The sequence below is a fragment of the Rhodnius prolixus genome, unplaced genomic scaffold (assembly GCF_049639745.1).
Source record: "Rhodnius prolixus isolate KJV_2025 unplaced genomic scaffold, Rpr scaffold_7, whole genome shotgun sequence".
NCBI classification, from domain to species: Eukaryota; Metazoa; Arthropoda; class Insecta; order Hemiptera; family Reduviidae; genus Rhodnius; species Rhodnius prolixus.
Window position 1 is genome coordinate 23,802,415 of NW_027411582.1, and position 19,607 is coordinate 23,822,021.

At 29.8% G+C, this 19,607-nt stretch overlaps 1 protein-coding gene across 1 annotated transcript in view; it reads right to left on the minus strand.

Moving 5' to 3' along the window:
- The window catches only part of LOC141446594 (protein takeout-like), a 29,844-nt gene continuing 10,237 nt past the window's right edge, over positions 1–19,607 (minus strand). Inside the window, exons 3-8 of the mRNA XM_074113137.1 lie at positions 18,075–18,186; positions 15,470–15,562; positions 7,718–7,865; positions 5,435–5,571; positions 1,381–1,530; positions 1–488 (exon numbers count right to left, since the gene is read on the minus strand). Of these exons, the coding sequence (XP_073969238.1) occupies positions 337–488; positions 1,381–1,530; positions 5,435–5,571; positions 7,718–7,865; positions 15,470–15,562; positions 18,075–18,186 (792 nt within the window). The 3' untranslated portion in view covers positions 1–336. The remainder of the gene's footprint in view (positions 489–1,380; positions 1,531–5,434; positions 5,572–7,717; positions 7,866–15,469; positions 15,563–18,074; positions 18,187–19,607) is intronic.

The following is a 19,607-nucleotide window of genomic DNA, read 5'->3' on the forward strand; positions in this document are numbered from 1 at the left end:
TGAAAAACTAAATTTTATTTTAGCTTTATTTATTTTAATTTTAAACATTAATTATATTTTTGTATAAAGAGAGCATCATTTTCAGAAAGTTGTTCTTTATAATCACACAATAGTAATAATTGCACAGTAATTTCTTTACCAATCGATAAAAAAATTCTAGCTTTGTAAAATTTAAGATAAATCACAGATTTTTTAAAAATAATTTTTTTAAAAGAAGGAACTAAAGATAAAAAAAATGATTACTTGAATCAATATTTTAAACTAATTTTTGAAAAACCTTAAGAATAAATGTATATTTACACACTGCTTAGAATAAAATTAAAAAAAAAAAAAAAATTATTTTGGAGCAATTTGATTCAGTGGTATCCTTGAAAAAACGCTGTTTCCAATACTTCTGAAAGCCTCGCCAAAAGCTTTAGATATTGCTGGTTTCAATTCTTTGAGTATCTCTTGCCAGTTTTCATTAAGGAATACATTCATATTATTACCTGAAAATAATTAATGTTTTAATAAAAGAAGAAAGGCCATTTTCAGACAAAGTTCCTGCTTATTGAAATTTAAATACCAAATTTGGTAACCTTAAAATCCAATTTTCAATCCAAATTATGGAAAAATATATCAATTTAGTTATCAGTAAACGATCTCTATATATTTATTTTATTTTATTTTGCTGAATTCAAAGTGAATAAGGCTCTATATTTTCCTTATTATTAGTTTAAAACCTTAAATATAGGATACAACTCCTTAACCTTAACCAGTTAAGCGTGGAATTTAGTTTTAAAAACCCCCCACAGAGTGCGTAATTAAAATTAGACAATGACGTGTGTACACGTCGAACGCAGGGCAAAACAATCAATAATTTACAACGTCGTAATATAGTCACTGCAAGCGATTTTTTTCTGCAATCTCTGGGGGTCTTGAGATTACAAAACATTCTGTGCTCATTCAAAAAAAATCTTGCACCGCCTTCACGTTATACATTGCTCTAGTTAAAACTAGGGACGCAAGAGCTTTGGAATTCTGTGCAAAATGAAAAATCATGCTCGTACTGAGATATGAATCTCCTATCTAAGGGTAAAAATGGGCATTGCACAAGGTTTGAGAGCTTCAATTTGTGTGCGTAATTCCCCAATCTCTAATGCGGAGACCAAACATGTACCAACCACTTATCATTTGGCTGACTCCCTCCACCCCTCTCCGTATAAAATACTAGGCAGCCCTATTGGGTAAGATAAAGGAAACATCCCACCAAATAATATTCGAGTTTTTATAGTTAATGGCAATTTTATATTTTTCACAACGAGTATACACGTCGAACACGCTTAACTGGTAAAAAAAAAAAGGAGTTTTGAGAACTTTTAGAACAGATTTTGGGCTTACCTAAAGCTTTGTCTCCATTAAAAAGATTTCCTAAAAAGACACGCAACTTTGATGTTTCTAAATCAAAGGTGAATTTATCGATTTCCATATATTTTTCCTTTCCTTTGGTTATCTCATGTCCTTTTGCTGTTAACTTTGCTACGAAATTATCTGAAAAGATAAAGAAGATGGATTCAATAGGAGAACAGACGACAACGGATTTATTTATATTTGAATATCTGATATGGAGTTAATAAAAGAAAAGAAATATTACAAAATTTGTAACTTTTATCTAGTATAGTAACTAAATGAGGTCAGCTATTTCAATTATTTATTTTTTGCGTAGAAATAAGTTTATTTCTCTCTCTTACTCCCAAGGTGAACAATAAAAATCATTTATCCCAAGGACATAGATCCAATATAAAACTTCAAAAAACTTGTCTACTTAAAAGTGACATAATTTATTTCAGAATGCGATTTTTATTATTATTATTATTATTATTATTTGTTCTTCTCATCTTCTACCTCATTATCATATTATCTTCTCTGCGTTGAAAATGGATATTTTTTTTCTCTCTCTAAAAGCATTTTCTCAAGAGAAATTAATTTGCTCATAAAATCAAACAAACTGGTTTTGGGTAACAAAGTTGTTTTAGTTCTATAGATATTTTGGGGATCATTGTATGAAGTATTAAGCTTTTAGTCAAAAATCCAGTTCGAAAAAAACCGGACTAAAATCTGGAACTTGAAAAAAAAAAAAAAGAAGTTATTTGTAATATGTTAAGTAGGTTTTCTGAAGGCTGGCCTGTAGAAGTAATATCAATAAACTGCACTGAATAAATTTCTCACAGTTGCGAATAAAATCGACTCCCACTATAATTTCAGAACATTACTTTATCTAAAATTCACTGCTGAAACATCATTTCACTTTAGATTATCATCATAACCTATTCTGCCGCGAAATAACCATTATGATTCTTCCATTCCCAAACAAATAGGAGTTTTGAGTTTATCCATTACATTATTCGCTGAACATAATATCCTTTTTTCTTTCTTGAATGTCCATAAATAATGAAATAAAGTTAAAATGTTTCGAAGACTGGGACTTCATTTCATTAAAAAAAAAAAAAAAAAAAAATCCATAAAGATGAGATGTCCAAATTGACTAAACCGCAACCCTACAAGTTAATGATTTCAGATGTGGTTACACCTTAAAACAAAAATAATATTCAGTAGGATGAAATAGTAAATGCCATTTCAGTAATCCTATTGAAACTGTAAATCAGTCACCAAAAACAATGAACAACAAAAATAATATTAATAATAATAAAATTTGGGTCAATTTATGGTAGGGTCCCAGAGTAAAGGCTAGAAACGACCCCAAAAAATAACTTAAAAATAATAATAATAATAATCAGGCGTTAACGTTATTTGATTACGGAAGTAACCATTTTAGTTTGAAAGAGATGAAAAAAAAATAAAATAAATATCATCCGGTTTAAGCACCAGAAATATAAAATGGTTTTCTATTACTAAAATTTGCAAAATTCTAAATTATAGAAATTCGTTGAACTTCTTGGATAGTTTCAATAAAGGTTTGCAATATTAAAAAAATATGGTTTCATGTAAATCATTTCTTCCCTCAAATAAATCGTCCCAAAATTTGCAGAATATACATATGGATATATTACTCCACGAATTTGGAGATAACCACTCCTTATAACCAACATATAACCTAAGAGGTGGCATCCATCTTCCATAAAAACACGGTGATACAAGTCGATCAAGTCACTCGAAAAGAGACAAACAATAAAATTAGTTTTTCTGTTTTTATAAACTGATCACTTGAAAAAAAATAAACAATCAAGGCACATCTTTCACCTTATATATAATTCTCACTAATAATACGAGTAAATAATAACGCAATTCACTAAAACTGCTATCTAGTGAGAGAAGACTAAATTACTCCTCTCGTCATTACACCCAATTCACACGATATTAGATGGTAACTATATAATATTACGGCACGAAATAATTTATTTATTATTAATTTTGTAACAAAAATTTAAAACAGACCTTCACCTATATCCATGTTATTAAAAAAAATGTAAATAGTTACAAAAATTAAATAGTTACCTTTATTACTACAGATTAATCTTAAAACAAAATAATAAATTTAAATTACTTTTTTGTTCTTAATTTATGGCTATAAAGAATATAAACTATGTTTATAATCTATCATATTTCCGAAACTGCACTCACTTACAGGAGAAAACTCAACTTTTAATTATCCAGAGTAAACGGAAACCAAAAAAGTTTGGTGTTAATGCTCTGAAAACTTTCTCTGGCTAATTCTCGGTTTACTTCTAATTTCGAACTCTCATTACTTGGCATCAAAATTGGTTTCCTTTTTGCTTTGAGGCCTCGAGAAGCAGTTCTAACAATACATTCCTTCCATCAGTGCCTATCCTTGTATAATTCATTCTCATGCGTGATATGTGAGCTCACCAAGTGGCTTAAACCTTGGACAGGTTTTCTTTCCTAGTACGATGGTAGAAGTTCGTTGTGTTTTACTTTTCTGGGTGATTGTATGACACGAGGGGTTTCTCTACCCAATGAGGGGTTCCATCAACCAAGTTTCTAAAACAATCTGCCGCGCTTGATTGCAAATTAAGTCTTCTTTTTGATTGCCATTTTTAAAATAGATTGATTAAAAGAATTTTGGAAGAATAGTTTTTTAAACACAGATGTTTATCTGAGAAGTATACAGATAATTTTTAAAAATCTCTATATTTATAGCATGTATTTTTAGACACTATATAGAAAGTTTATTTAACGATCACCACCTCATACTAGGGTTTAAGAGTAAGCAAATTACTTTAGCAAATAGTTTCAGAAAAAAATATTTATGTTAAAAAAAAATAAAAGTAAAAGTTAAATAATAAACGTGTATAATTTTTTCAAGTTATTGTTTTTAACAAAATTGTTTATTTACTTTTATGTGTTGACAGAACATGACCTTGTCAATGAAATAAGCAAATTTCTTTAATTGTCAAATACATATTACTTGATTATAATTATTATTATTTACCTATTGTTTTGTCAATCTTAATCTACTCATGTCTTCCTTTTAGCAATGTCTACTAATTTATCATAAAAGCAATTCCCAACCAAAGCTTTCAAGGCTATTGCAATTAGACTTTAACGTTAAAAAAAAAGAATCCCAAATCAAGTCATTCATGAGTGACTTATATAGTTGGGTATCTATTAAATAGTATGTATGTATATATACTAATTATAAGAAATAAATTATTTGGTGCGTTATCGTATGCTTATTTACTTTTCATCAATTTTTTGGAAATTGATTCGTAAATTTGGTGTAATAAAAATTTAATTATAATTCACGTTATACACCTGGTGATAATGTGACCGAATTAGGATGGTGACAATTGATAGAAGTTTTATAGGTGTTTGAATCAAATCTCTTTACATAAAGCTGCTGATTCATAAAAGAAAGATGAAGGATGAAGTCGTTAATACCAATCAAAATTCAACGATAGGTTCCTACAATTTAAAAGTAGCTTCGAAGCTATTTTGTGGGAAATTGTGGAAAACTAAAATTTTTTTTAAAAAAAACACTTGGCAGCAAGGAACCAATTTTTGTTAAACATGCAGCGAATTTGGGTGTTAGATTTTATATCCAATTCCTGAAACGACTTCTTTACTTGACTGAACGGAAGCGATAAAGTATAGCTTCTTGAGAGTTTTATATAAACATAATAAATTAAAATGTAGTTGGGTCAGCATTGCTAGAGATAAATTCAACTATAAATACATATCTTTTAGTCTGACTACAGCTAATAAGCATTGGCGTTCTAAGCTTGTTCAATGAATTCCGAACAGATAACACTTCGAACTCTAAGAGGACTCTAGGCAGAAAATTTAAAGAATCGAAGGTCTTCATTGAGGTAATACCTCAGAATCAGTTTCTCGTGAGGGAGCAGAGAAATGAAAAAGTTAAGATTTTTCTTTCTATTTACTAAAATATATTAATTCTTAAATTGTTCTTACATACCGAAAGTTAGATTACACTTTCCATTTCCAACTATTGGCAAGACAAGGACTTGTCCTTTAACTGTATAATCTCCTAGTAATACAAGTGGTACATTAAGTGTAGCTTCAGCTTCTAAATAGTAATTGTTCCAGTCGGCTCTAAAATCAATAATACAAAAAAATTAATGAAGAATCATTTCATTAATATAAATTTCTATATTGCTTTAATAAATGACTCATCTAACTTTCATCAACAGACATAGTTAAAAACTAAGCATTTCATTAGTTACTTTAAGCCAAAAGCTTGCAGCAGATACCATTTTAGATGATACATAAACATTTTAAAAAATATAAATACAGTATATAACGTATAAAACCAAATTCTAGCATTTCATTCCGTCAGTCACGCCAAAAAAGTTTTCAGTTTATTATTAGAAAGTAAATTTTCCAAAATTAAAAGATATATTTACTCCACGAATTTGGAGATAACCACTCCTTATAACCAATATATAACCTAAAAGGTGGCATCCATCTTCCATAAACACGGTGATACAAGTCGATCAATTCACTCGAAAAGGGACAAACAATAAAATTAGTTTTTCTGTTTTTATAAACTGATCACTTCAAAAAAAAAATCACAGCACATCTTTCACCTTAAAATGGCACACAAAAATGGCGTAGCACAACGGTTGCAAAACTCTAGAGTAGGTATCGAAACTTGAATTTGTTTTCGTAACAAATAATACTAGAATGTATTGCGCTAAAAAGCAACATACACAAAAAAAAAATTGTCTATATATCAGTGAAAAGGTACGTATTAGATGTTCTTTTACAATCAATATACTATTTCCTTGTTTGAGAGAGAGTATTATTACTATATTAGTCACCAATAAGTGCCTATTATAATACTGTGACTTGTAACCTTCAAAATGCATTGTTACTATGCTAAAATTGTTAGTATAATGGCCATCTTCATATTTACCAAATAAATCAATTAAAAACACACACAAACAAAAATTTAAGATGATAAAATAAAAAACACAATTTGTAAAAAAAGTTATTTGCATAAAATTATAATTTACTTAATTTATTCTCTTTTAAAAATAAAGTTTAGAATGCCCACTCTTTAGAATAATTTTTCTGAACATTAGTGGGAAACAATCTAATTCTGAAATAATAATCTGATTTAAGGAGTACCTTGCAAGTGATGAATAAGGAAACCAATCATCTAATTATAAAGATTATATGGATTTTATTTTGGATTGTGTGGATTATGGTTGTCAGATTTCTATGCCCAAAACAATTAATTAGAAAAGAATGGGCTGTTATAGAAGTAAAATTATTTTCAACAGTAGTCTGGTATGATTGGCCCGGCTATTTCTCACATTTTAATATGACTAATTGATCTCAGAAGACCAAAGCATTTGACACACTTACTTAATTTCACTTAAATGAAATTATGAAAACTTTGATACAATAATAATAATTTGTTTTGTACTTAAAAGCTTTTTGATCTTTATGTAACCTATTTTCTATAATATTACAAGAATATCTAGTATTTATTGCTGCAATAAGCATTAGTATTAATAAATATTCCGATTGGGAATGAAACCTAAAAACTCTCAATCGATTAACCAAGAGATATGTTCAAACTAAACAGTTTGGTCAAAGAGTCAAAATCTCCTTAGCAACATATAAAAATTTTTAACTGAAATTTCATAATATTAAATATTTTTCGCTTATCTAAGATTGAGGATGTAACATAAAACTAAACTTTAGAAACAATGAAAATTGGGTAATTACACAGGTCGTGGTATAAACCAAAACAGTGAGGAGTCCTACCTCTAGAATTTTTTTTTATTCTACGCAATATAGTATTAGACTTACAATTTCATAGGCGTAAAACAATTTTGCAATTTCTACAGCAAGTACACTGTTATAAAACTGGTATTTTTTTTATTTTTAAGGTATACTTATTTTATTGCTAAAAGGTTATAACTTTGCAAGAAATAATTTTTAAATTAGAAATTATGTAAATATTTTTTTAGCAAATATCAGTGAGTTTAAGAATGAAAGTAAATTCATCGTAATTCACCATGATTTATTAGTAGATTAATGATATGAATTTATGTAACAAATTATTATATTATAATTATGATAAATTGGAATTTACTGTCCTTGTCAATGAATTTAACAATTAATTTTGTTTGGGTATTGTTAATTATTAATAGATCAGCAGACGGTCATCGACCAGGTTATTGGCAAAATTACATTTTACGTTAATCACAGTTAATAAAATACTTACTTAAATCTTTTCACTTTGGCCGTAGATATGCCATGGATATCCATATTTTTAAAGTTTAAATTAATACTAACTGGACCTGAACCTTGTCCAATGTTCAGTTCATTAAAGTGTAGCGGATCAAGTGGTATCACACCAAGACTGGGATTGCCTGGAAAAGAAAAAAACAGAGAGCCTACTGTTAAAAAAAATGGAGTAAGTATCAGAGATTTTTTTCAGGGAGGTTATAAAGTATCTTTTAAAAAATAAGGTTTTACATAATTAATAACGTCTTCATTTCTGAGTTCTAATGAAACCCTATTTGGAGTTTACTAAGGATAGTGATCAAGATACTTAATATTTCCCAATAAAATATCCTGAGAAAAAGAAAAAAGAAAGCTAAATAAGCAATTAAAAAATGCAATTAATTTTTACTAAATACGATTAGAAAAAAAAAATGTATTCATATTACTCTACAATTAGTTTTGATTCTTTGCAGTTTTATTTTAATGATTTTTTAGAGATATAATGTTCTAAAAAAGGGGTGCAAGGCTATCCACCTGACTGGCAATGACAATCTATAATAATAATAATAGATGTTATAATCAAGTTATCTAGGTCTGTGCAAGTAATATCCAACCAAAAGAAACTAGATAAAGAAGTTGTCCTTGAACCTCATAAAAAAAATATAACTTTCAGGTTCAAGATCGGTAAATTTCTTTCTTTTAACACTGTAGAGAAAATAGTCTTTCTTTATTGATATAAATATTAAAGATAACTATAAACTCTCGACTGGATTTTACAGTACATTAATTATCAATCAGCTGTTATAAGTTTTAAGCAGCTGTTATAAGTTTTAATCGACTGTTATAAGTTTTAAGCAGCTGTTATAAGTTTTAATCAGCTGTTATAAGTTTTAATCAGCTGTTTTTTAATCCAATTCTTGAAACTTGATAGTGACTGTAAAATTTGAATGATTTTGTTCCCAGGTTTGAATTTAATTTTTATCCAAAATAAAATGAGTTGCTATTCAAGTTTTTTAAAATTATTTTGAGTAAGGGGCCGTTGATTCTTCACCCCCCACCACACACACACTGGTTGATAATACATTAATCGATATATTTAAATTTATTTTTCGCATTAATTGTCACCATATTCTAATTTTAATTTTCACAATAATGAAGATTGTAAATTTCATGTTTGTAAAAATAAATAGCTAGATTCTCATAAGATAAATGTTAGTAACAAAACAAATATTGTGTCTTGCTGGCACACCTCTCTGGTGGCCCAAAGATGGACTCTCGTAATTTAAATCTAATCAGTTAAAAAAACGTAAAGAAAAACAAAATGGAGACACATCAGATTTTAAATAATAAAAAAGTATTTCAATTTGATCAATTTATGTTTATACTTCTCAAATTTTATTCATACATTTTACCAGTAAATCTTTTAAAGAACTTTTCTAGTATTTGAATAAATTAATGATTATTATAATTATTTTGGAAAAGAAAATTTCTTTTAATCAGTTTATCGATTTAGGAAATCTCTTCTAAATTTAGCTGTTATTGTTAGACTTTACAGACTTAGTTCTAAAACGACGAATTCGCCCAGTTGATTTATTGTAAAAAAAAGGAAGTATTTAAATCTAAAAAATCTTGGGACGGAACAGGATGACCTTCAGTTTGTACGACATTTACCCGTTTATATCCTTCACAGATTGTACCTTAATTCAGTGCTACCCTTGAGCATATTATTTAATAAAAGTGTTAGGCTATTAATAGCAATCGAGGAGATGGCTTTCATGATTATTGCCTTTAGTATTTTTTCCACACTTTTAGGTACACTATTCTCGCTAGACAATGATTATGTACTAGTACATGGGAACTGTCGATAAATAATCTCTCCATAGTTGATAATTGGAACAAGAAAGTTCTAGCAAAGTACCTGTGAAGGTCACGTGCCAGATCTTAGTTGTACAATTTAGTTGCTACATTCTTAAGTGTACATCTAGCTGCAATATCATTAGCTTCTAATTATCCTGCACACTGCCACTATAATTAGATGTAGATAATTTTAATTTAATTGGTGGCAATCTTCTCTTAATACGTACAACTTCCAAAAAAAAATATAAGCAGAACAAATTATTGAATTTCTTTTATTATCCCCTTAAATTAAGGGGACTCCCCAATGAATTTCTATTCAATACGTAAAAGGTGTGGTAATTTCCTTATTTCATTTGTTTAACAATACTTCATTTTGTAAGGTTCATAATTACAAAAGTCTGCGAGGCTGCTTCTCAACTATATGTGGGTGCTGTATTAAAAAAAATAATTATTTTAACACTAAAAATGTATTTAATAATAAAAAATTTCTTAATTAAATTAAGAAATCAGTTTCCTAGCTGTGTATGTGATGGCCGATAATGGCAAGGAAGTCGATAATGATCTCCACCGTAAGTTTGAACAGCTTACTCAAACAATAACAATTTATATCGATCTATGTTGACTTCGCCGATAAAATTAAGTCGTCGAAATGATCTTCCTCTGATCTAGAAACCACAGGAAACGCATCTCGAAATCGCGCTTCCCTAACTCTCGGATCATTAATGCATTTAGCATAACAGCTGCAGTTTTTGCTGCATATTATCTTTACTGTCTTTGCGACTTTTGTTTCAAACCGGATCGATTATGTATCCCCTTGCCTACTGTTGTTTCTAAGCGCCACTATATATTCTCGCAGAATCATTAAAGTCCTCTACGTACTCTTTCTCGAAACTTAGTTGAAGATGAGCTCACCAAGTGACTCAGTGATGGCATTGCTTTATCCTATTTGGCATCTTCTGTTCCAACAGAGTATATCATCTGCCATTGCATTCTCTCTACCATATTTGCAACAAAGGCGTTCGATTTACATTCACAATAAATTGGCAAATCCAGAAAAAATCGTAGTTAACATTACATTTTGGGGGAGTTCTAAGGAGACTGAAAGCATTTGCTTGAGGCATACATAATGACTAAATTTAGAAAAGAAGAGCACGGTTCGCCTAGAACGATTTTAATTGAAAAGTTAACGAACATGAAAAATTTTTCTTTCTCCTTATTATTTGGGTCAAAACTAACTAAAATCCACTGAAAACCAAATCGGTTTACGTTGCGATTTTTTTTTTTAATTTTTCAGGTCAAAAAACGGGAAAAACGGCTTTTTTTGCATTGTTAAGCCTAATAAATGGAAAAACAATAAGGTTTTTTGCAAAACCAATGCATACATTTTGAAGCTGATGGAATTTCCGACAGATTGATGTATTTTATAAATGATAAAAATGAAATTTCGACATTCAAAATCAATAAAAAAGACTTTTTTGAGCAAAATAAGGCAAAAACAAGGGTTTCTCGCATTTCAAAGCTTACTTAACAAGTAAATCATCATTTTTTTTTTGTGGAAGGGAATGGGACTTTTCAAAAATGAGAAAAATTCAAATTCATTTAATGAAACTTTTTGGATTAAAAGAGCCCAAATAATCTTTCTGTCAGAAATTCCCTCAGCTTCAAAATGCATACATTTGTTTTGCAAAAAACTGTATTGTTTTTCCATTTATTAGGCTTAACAATACAAAAAAAAAGCCGTTTTTCCCGTTTTTTAACCTGAAAAATTAAAAAAAAAAATACGCAACGTAAACCGATTTGGTTTTCAGTGGATTTTGGTTAGTTTTGAACTAAATAATAAGGAGAAAGAAAAATTTTTCATGTTGGTGAACTTTTTAATTAAAATCGTTTCTAGGCGAACCGTGAGAGAAATGCACATTTCCACAAAAATGAGATAATTAGAATGACTCGAAAGAAAATTTGAGTCTTCAAATGAGAATTTTTTTCATTTATTTTCCAAAAATTAGCCGACCACATTGAATATTATTTGTAATAAGAGATGCGAGAGTGAAACTAGCTTTTAAAAAATAAAAGAAAAAATAATAAAATGTATTTTAATAATAAAACAAATTCGTACAAGGTGAGCTGGTTGTTAGTATTTCAATGAACTGATAAATTACTTCTTTTCCTTAAAAGTAAATTGATTTCAGTTAATAAATATGATAAATTTTCAGGGTCATTCAGAAACTTTAAGAGAGAAATAAATAAAAGTCATATAAAATATCGGGAATAAAGTTTCCCATCTTTCTGTTTTTAAGCTATTAAATTGCCTTTTTGGAAGAAACAAAACGAGCTGACAAGAAACATCTCAAAACTAGTTTTTCTAATAACATTTCAACCAATTCTACGTAATATATATTTTTTTATCGAAAAGTTATTAATATAATAGTTAGTCTCTAATATTGTTAATTGTACTTAAAGTAGCCTCTAGTTTTTCGCTGAAGGAGTTCTCAATCAGGGCCTGACACAAAGCTTTCTTTACTACAGCAATCAATTCTGGCTTCACCACCAATCATATCTATCGAACATGCATCGTCTCATCCTACATAATCATAATGATTTTACACTTACCACTGGTATTATAATTTTAAATGATTTAAACAATTCAGAACTTTTGTTGATGATATTTTTTTTAAATGTTCAGCCAATGAATTTTATATGGAAATCACCGCAATCTTTACTTATAAAAAAAAAATCCAGGATTTTGTAATGAATTGGTTATATGAGCATTTAAAACTGTATAGAGTCATTTTGGAACGAACAATATTAATTTTACTATAATTCCAGGTTATAACTAAAAAGGTTATGAGCAGAGATCTTTTACTTAATTAATTTTAACAAAAATTATTTTAAGTTCACTTTCATTAAAGGAAGTACGTGAGACATGTTGTATTTAATAAATGCTTTACTGTGGTTAAAACAAAAAAAGGTAAGAGTACGTACATTAATTACTAGAGCAGAGAAATGTATTGGCCTTTAATGTCAAGGTAAAATGAATCGGGTCGGACACTAGTTCCTATAACGGCCACCAGTCTTAATGTAACAAGTTACAAGTTTTTTATCTTTCACACACTGGCAAAGTGTAAACAATCACTGGTATTTCTCTTGCTAATGAAAAATTTAATTTATAAATTTCTAGCAATCTGAAATAATTATAGATGAACTGGGAGTCTCAAAAAAATTTTGGGGTATCACAGTATATAAAAAAGAATTTAAGTTTTAGCACTGTTATTTCTGAAATTGGGGCAATATTATATAGAAGTTTTACAATATCCACTCGATTTTTTTTTTTAAATCACTACTTCTTAATGAGAAAAATCCATTCGTCCATTTCATTCAAGATACGCATCTTTCTACCAAAAAAAATCAATACAAAATAAAAGCAATGAAAAGCATTGCCAAAGACTATCTTCTGACATGGGATTATTTACAAATACAGCGTAAATAAAATATGTAAATTTTAAAACCAAGACCAAGCCTGTTAAACAATTATATAAGATGAATATTAAAATAAATTACAATCTTGAACTTTCAAAGTGAAACAATAAATGAATTAAATATTACTTGTAACCCAAATTAAGCCCAATTCTGAGCCAAAGACAATACAGAAAAGAAATTGCCATCTTTTAATCACCAAATATTTTAATGATCTTTAAAAAGTTCAAATTCCTTAACCAATGAAAAAGTACGTAATAAAACAATAATCAATTCCAAGCAGAATTTTTTTGAATCTTAAAACTTTTTTTTTTTACATACAAGGAAAGTAATTTGCCCGAATTTTTTGTAAATTCATTACCCAAAATTGAACCAAATTTTTTTGCGGGGGGGTTGAGGAGAGGAAAGGAAAACCAGATAAGGAAGTTGCGGCACTACAGAATGCCAGCCACTCTACCCAAAATTCAGAAAATTTTTCCAAAATACTTTTTTGAAACAGTTTAAGCGGAAGTAGTCAGATTTTTTGCGTTCATCTATAACTTTAGATGAAACTTGGATCTACCACTGTACTCCAGAGACGAAAGAACAGCCAAAAAGCAGTGGGTCGCAAAGAGGGTGAACCTGGGGAAGGTTATGGCGACTGTTTTTTTTGGGGGGGGGATAGCCACGGGAATTCTACTCATCGATTATCAAGGTAAAACAATAACGGGAAAGTATTATGCATCATTACTTGATAAGTTAAAGGCAGAAATTGCAAAAAAAAAAACAAATAAAAAACGATCGCATTTGAAAAAGAAGAAAAAGTGCTTTTTCCATCAGGACAACGCACCTGCTGTTCCTATGGCTAAAATCCCTATCGCATTGGTTGACCATGCACCGGTATTCCCCAGATCTGGCCTCCAGTTACTTTTTCCTGTTTCCTAATCTTAAAATCTAGCTTGGAGGACAGAGATTTTCTTCGAACGATCAGGTTATCACATACGTAAACGCCTATTGTGCAGAGAAAGACGTCTACAATTATTTGGAAGGGTTAAAAAAAAGAAGCCTTCGCTGGAAAAAGTGTATTGACTTGAAAGGAGACTACGTTGAAAAATAAAAATAAATTTTAAGGAAAAATGCCTCGTTTAAAAATTAGGTCGGAAACTTTACAGACAACCCACGTGTATTTACACTTTTTTTTTATGTGTTAGATTTTAATATTTGTTGTTACCTACCTGCTATTAAAATACAAATAAAAAAACATAAAAACAAAAATAAATCGATGGCTAAAAATATTATTTCCTATATCAGGGAATTTTAGTACATGAATTTAGGTTGGTACAACGCATTCACCTGTGTGATTTAAAGAATGTAAACAAACAAATAAGTCTGATGAGAAAGATCCACACTTCTTATCTCTTGCTACGTTTCTTACAATTGATTAATTTTAATTTTGTATTAAATATTTTGCTAGGTTTTAGCAACAATAAAATTAAAGGTTTTCAAAAACCTGTTAAACTGCCTAACCAATAACCATGACCTTAAACTTGTAATTTAAATATTAAAAGATAGTGTTTTAAACCAGAAACAGATCGTTTTCTTTAAAGGTTTTCTTTTTTCTGACGTAATGAACGTTAAGTGTTTTTAATTACTTAATTGTGGCTCATCAGATCACTCTAAAGTCTAACTTAAGGTAAAGTAAACAAGAAAAATGAAAATATTAAATAAAAAACAAATAGTCATGAACAAAAGTGAATTGCAGGAAAATTAAATAGAATTGGCTCCCAAGTGTTTTCCCTCTTTGTTGTGATACATTTAATGTGTCTATTTTAAAGAATTGCACTACTAATTGTGATTAAACTAGCCAAAAGGCAAATACAGTTCTAAACAGTTAGTATTAAATTAAATTCCGAATCGAATGACACCCTCATTCATGAAAATCGATTCGAGCGTTTTGGCGCTACGTTGTTTACAAATAAAGGTAACAATAAGAAGAACAAGAAACATTCTCTGAAAATGCCAGTTTTACCCATTTTCTGCAACGTATTTCTCGAAATCTATTTAATCTATATTGTTGCAAAAAAAATTACAATTATAAAGGAGTATTTGCACTATATTTAAAAAGAAAATTTGGGAATTTCATCTTGTATAGAAAAAGAGAAAAAAAATGCCAAAGTTGGGTGTTTTTCAGCGTTACGCTTTTTCGTGCAGTTTTTGACGATCAACCCCTATACAACTGTCCTACAGGACAGTTTTTAATCAATTTTTCTAGTATGCAAAGTATGCATTTACACGTTCAATTATTACAAGCAAGTTAAAATAATCTCTAAATACTCTTAAATCCTATTTTATATTCAGTTCATTTAACGATCTTATAAAAGAAACAAAATTGTAAACACAACTTTTGCTTAAAAAATATAAAAATAAAATTTCAACTTACCACTTTTTAAAGTCTTAACCGCCTCTTCCACAGCCTTCTTTAAGCATTCGTTAATATTCTTATCCGATCTTTTACAGGTTTTCCATTTACTCGCTGCAATAAAGTTAATTTTACTTTAATAAGACGAATTTTTCAACATAAAAAATTTCGCAAAATTTAAAATAAAGAAAAGACAATAATTAAATCATAAATAACGTAATTAAAAAGAAATGTAATTAAATATATAATTAATTAAAAGAAACTAACGCATCTTAGCGGCAACACTAAGTCCAACTAAGCAAAAGAATATAGTGAGTAGATAACCTCGCGTCATTTTGAAGGCAAAATTGTGGCGATTCTGTATTAACACTTCAATCTTTTATATATATCTCCCCCACCACTTCTTTTTTCTACTTTGACTTTTACGGGGTTACCCAGGATTTGCATAGTAGAAAAAGAAAAAGATACTTATGAATTAATTTCTATTTTAATTTTTTTTTTTGTTTTAATCATTAAATACCCAAGAGAATACAATACCTTTCTAATAAATCAATTCTTGTAACTTTCCGGGGGGTCATTAAAAGAAATTAATTCTAAATTTGTATTTCTTTAAAATATTTTTTTTTTTTTTTATGATTTAAGGCGCGTCAACATCTATGGTTATTGGCGCCCGGAGCTTTTTTCAGTGCACTGCCGGCCTCCGGACAGTGTTCTGTCGTTACAGACAACACTGTCCATCACCGGACAGTGAGCTGTAAGAAGCTCCTGGGAAGAGAAAATCTAAGGGTTAGCAGCTGGATTCGAACCCGGGACCTCCGCGTGGGAATCGAGTACGCTAACCACATAGCTAATCCCTCCCCTTTTAAAATATTTAACCATACTGCATACATATTACTAATTTAGATGGCAGTGGTGGGTAAGAGTAAAATAAATGAATATAAACTAAATGGTTTATAGATTATAATTTAGTTTAATCAGACTATTTTTGGTTTTTGTTAAATCTTGACTACATTTTGGATTTTCCTCAAATAAAAATATGGAGGAGGAAAATGTTTTAAAAACTATTTTATAGTTTATATCCTTCATTTATATACCTAACTTTTGAATTTAATAGAGACTCAAATACTGAATTGAGACATCCTAAACTCAAGAATAATTCATTCACAATTTCTGTGTAAAAACTAATGCAAAATAGGTAGCGATGTACATAAATTAATTTGAGCTCAATTCTTTGATGGATAGTATACTCATGTACGCTATTGTATCAGGCCCAGATACTTACAACTAATAATAAATTACAGTAATATATTTCTATGTTAACTGATTCATTATATACTCTGATGGCTGTGTAGGATTCGGTCTCAGCTGATCTAATGATGACTCATATTTATTGAAATGCTTGAATGTCTGACCATAACAATGGCCTGCAAGCACAAAATAACAAAAGTTTGTTTATAAAATGGTAACCTCAGTGGTGGTTACATAAACGAAAAATTGTTAGATTTTTAGGTCCTAAGTAAGAAATGTACTAGCTGAGGGCTTTCCACTTCGCCCTGGAATCGGTTATATTAACAAGACTGAGGGTTGAACATGCGCATCAATTTCACATGGACTCTTCCTTACTAGGTTAGATTAGATTAGATTAGAAAACGGGACGGGACCCACGCTCCCATGGCACCGCAGCCACTAGAGGCTTATTGTGCCTTCCCTTTTTGAGTCTAATAGTTGAAACCTACCCTTCTAAAAAGGTTGAGGACTTTCCCTACTAGTTCTTTTTTGCGCTACAATTTCCTTTGGTCTCAACGTTCCAAAGGTTTCATATCGCAACAGCTCGATTGCAACACAATCGAATCCTCCTCTTCCTCTCACAGTCTGCACAGCGGTTCCCTGCTAATAAGCCCCCACCTTGAGCAGATGCTTCCTGAATCTACCATACCCCGGTGAATAGGCTTATGATCAGAGCAATCTGATTCCTACCCAAACACAGGGTCTCTTTGACTCTTTATTTACACAGCCAAGGCACAATAGTCTTGCTGTGTTTAACCCCAGAACCCATCACCCAGTTCTTCTCATGCTCCCTCCAGATCCAATATCTAAGATCCGCACGAGCCGAACCCTTGGTGATCCCCAGGACAGGCTCCGAGCCAATGAAAGGAGTGTTAGCTCCATTCCTGGCCAATCGATCAGCTTCCTTACTAGGTTAAAAAGACGGACGTGTTCATGGTGTCGAGAAAGTTTAACTAAATCATAAGTGTGTCCAGGATCTATGTCAATACAGAGAACAAAACAGGCCTGCCATATGATTTACGCGTCAACTTAAAAGAAAAGGTCTTCATATGTTTCTAGGCTATTTGCATTATTGAAAAGAATTTATTTTTATAAAATTTAGAATTAGGATTAGGCTAGTCTCAAAAAAGGTGGAGGAATATCGACAACTCCTCCTTTGTATCATTAAAGATGTTAAAGCTCCCTGTTCGGTGGTGGACAGGATAACAAGAGAACACTGTTAGGAGACCGGCAGTGTACCGAAAAAGGTTTGTAAATCACAATACCCTTAGATCTTTACGCACCTTAAAATTAAAGAAAAAAAAATTAATTATAATATTAGGAAAAATTATTATATTACCTAGGTTTCTTTTCCAATAATATTGTCCAGTGACGGACAGTGTAGCTGGAGCGAGGAGGCCCAGCAATGCACTATAAGAACTCTGGATGCCATTGGCAGATGTTGACGATCCCTAATTTAAAAAAATAATAACAGAAAAATTAATGAGCTGTTAAGACTGACTACACTCTTCGAAATAAGTTATTTTTTTGCCATTTAATTTTTTTGTTTTTTTAATTTACACATTTACCAGTTTTAATTCGTAAAATGTTGTTTTCTACTCATAAAAAGACTTAATCCTTAAATATCCATAAAAACAGAGAACATAACTCTAAAAACCACCTCTAATTCCCCCTAAGTGACATCATTATAGTCACGAAACTGAACAGAGATAAAAAACCGGGAATAAAGAGAACATCATACTATAATATATTTGTGAGATGCTTAGTATTTCAGTCATCTTAAATTATACTATTACTTCTAGAATCTTTAATAATTGATAGTCTGAGACTAATTTAATCCTAAGTATGAAAAATGAGTAACAATTAAATTTTTTTGCACAAGACTACAGCTAAATAAATATGTAAATGTCTGTATTACAGGAAAAATAAGATAGAAAAACAAATACTGACCAATTAAATTTAGCCCAGAGCATAATTGGATTGCTTTAAAAGAAATCGTGCCCTAGAGTTGCTTTTTATTTTCTTATAGAATAAAAAAAAAAATTATGTTTATTTAATTTAAATAAAAACACCTGCTTTCCTCGTTTTAAAAACTATAAAATTGATAAAACTAAAATAAACAATACTCTGAATTTAATAAAGCGTAGCTAATCTGATTCTATATTTTGGATAACAGTTCTAAATGAAAAACCTTCTACTGTCATAGAATAATAAATGATAACAAATAACTTTTGCCAGCGTATCTTATTCAAATACATCTACTACAAGTTTTTACTCAGATGTGTACTGTGTAGCTGTATACTTTCAAGATATTTAAATATGGAGTCAAGTTAAAACTAGCCATACTTCCAAGTAGTGGCAAATACTATCTATTCACTTTGCAAAGATATTATAAGAAACTGAAAGAAAAGTATATTATAATAAAGATAATAATATATAAAGAGAGCCTAAGCTATTGCCTAAAATTGAGTAAAATTTCAATAAATTTGTATCCCTAGAAAGCGAGATATTTAAACTCTGAAGTTTAAGTACGATGTAACAATTTCAACAATCTATATCACCAAAAGTATTTCATTTCAAATGAAAACATTTCTCTCAACTGTACAGCTGTAATATTGTCTATAATTTAGTGAAATTTTATACCATTTGTTTCATTAGAAAGACAGATATCCATACTTAAAGTTTTGTACGATGTAATATCCTACAATATGTCACAGTTTTCTCTACAATATGGTAACGAATTCATTTAAATCTGAACAATACAGAGAGAGATACATTATGTAGGTTTGAAATTTCAACAAACTTAAAAACCTCCAAAATTTAAACTTCATTATCTCATTAACTATTACCACTAAAACATTGCAATTTATAT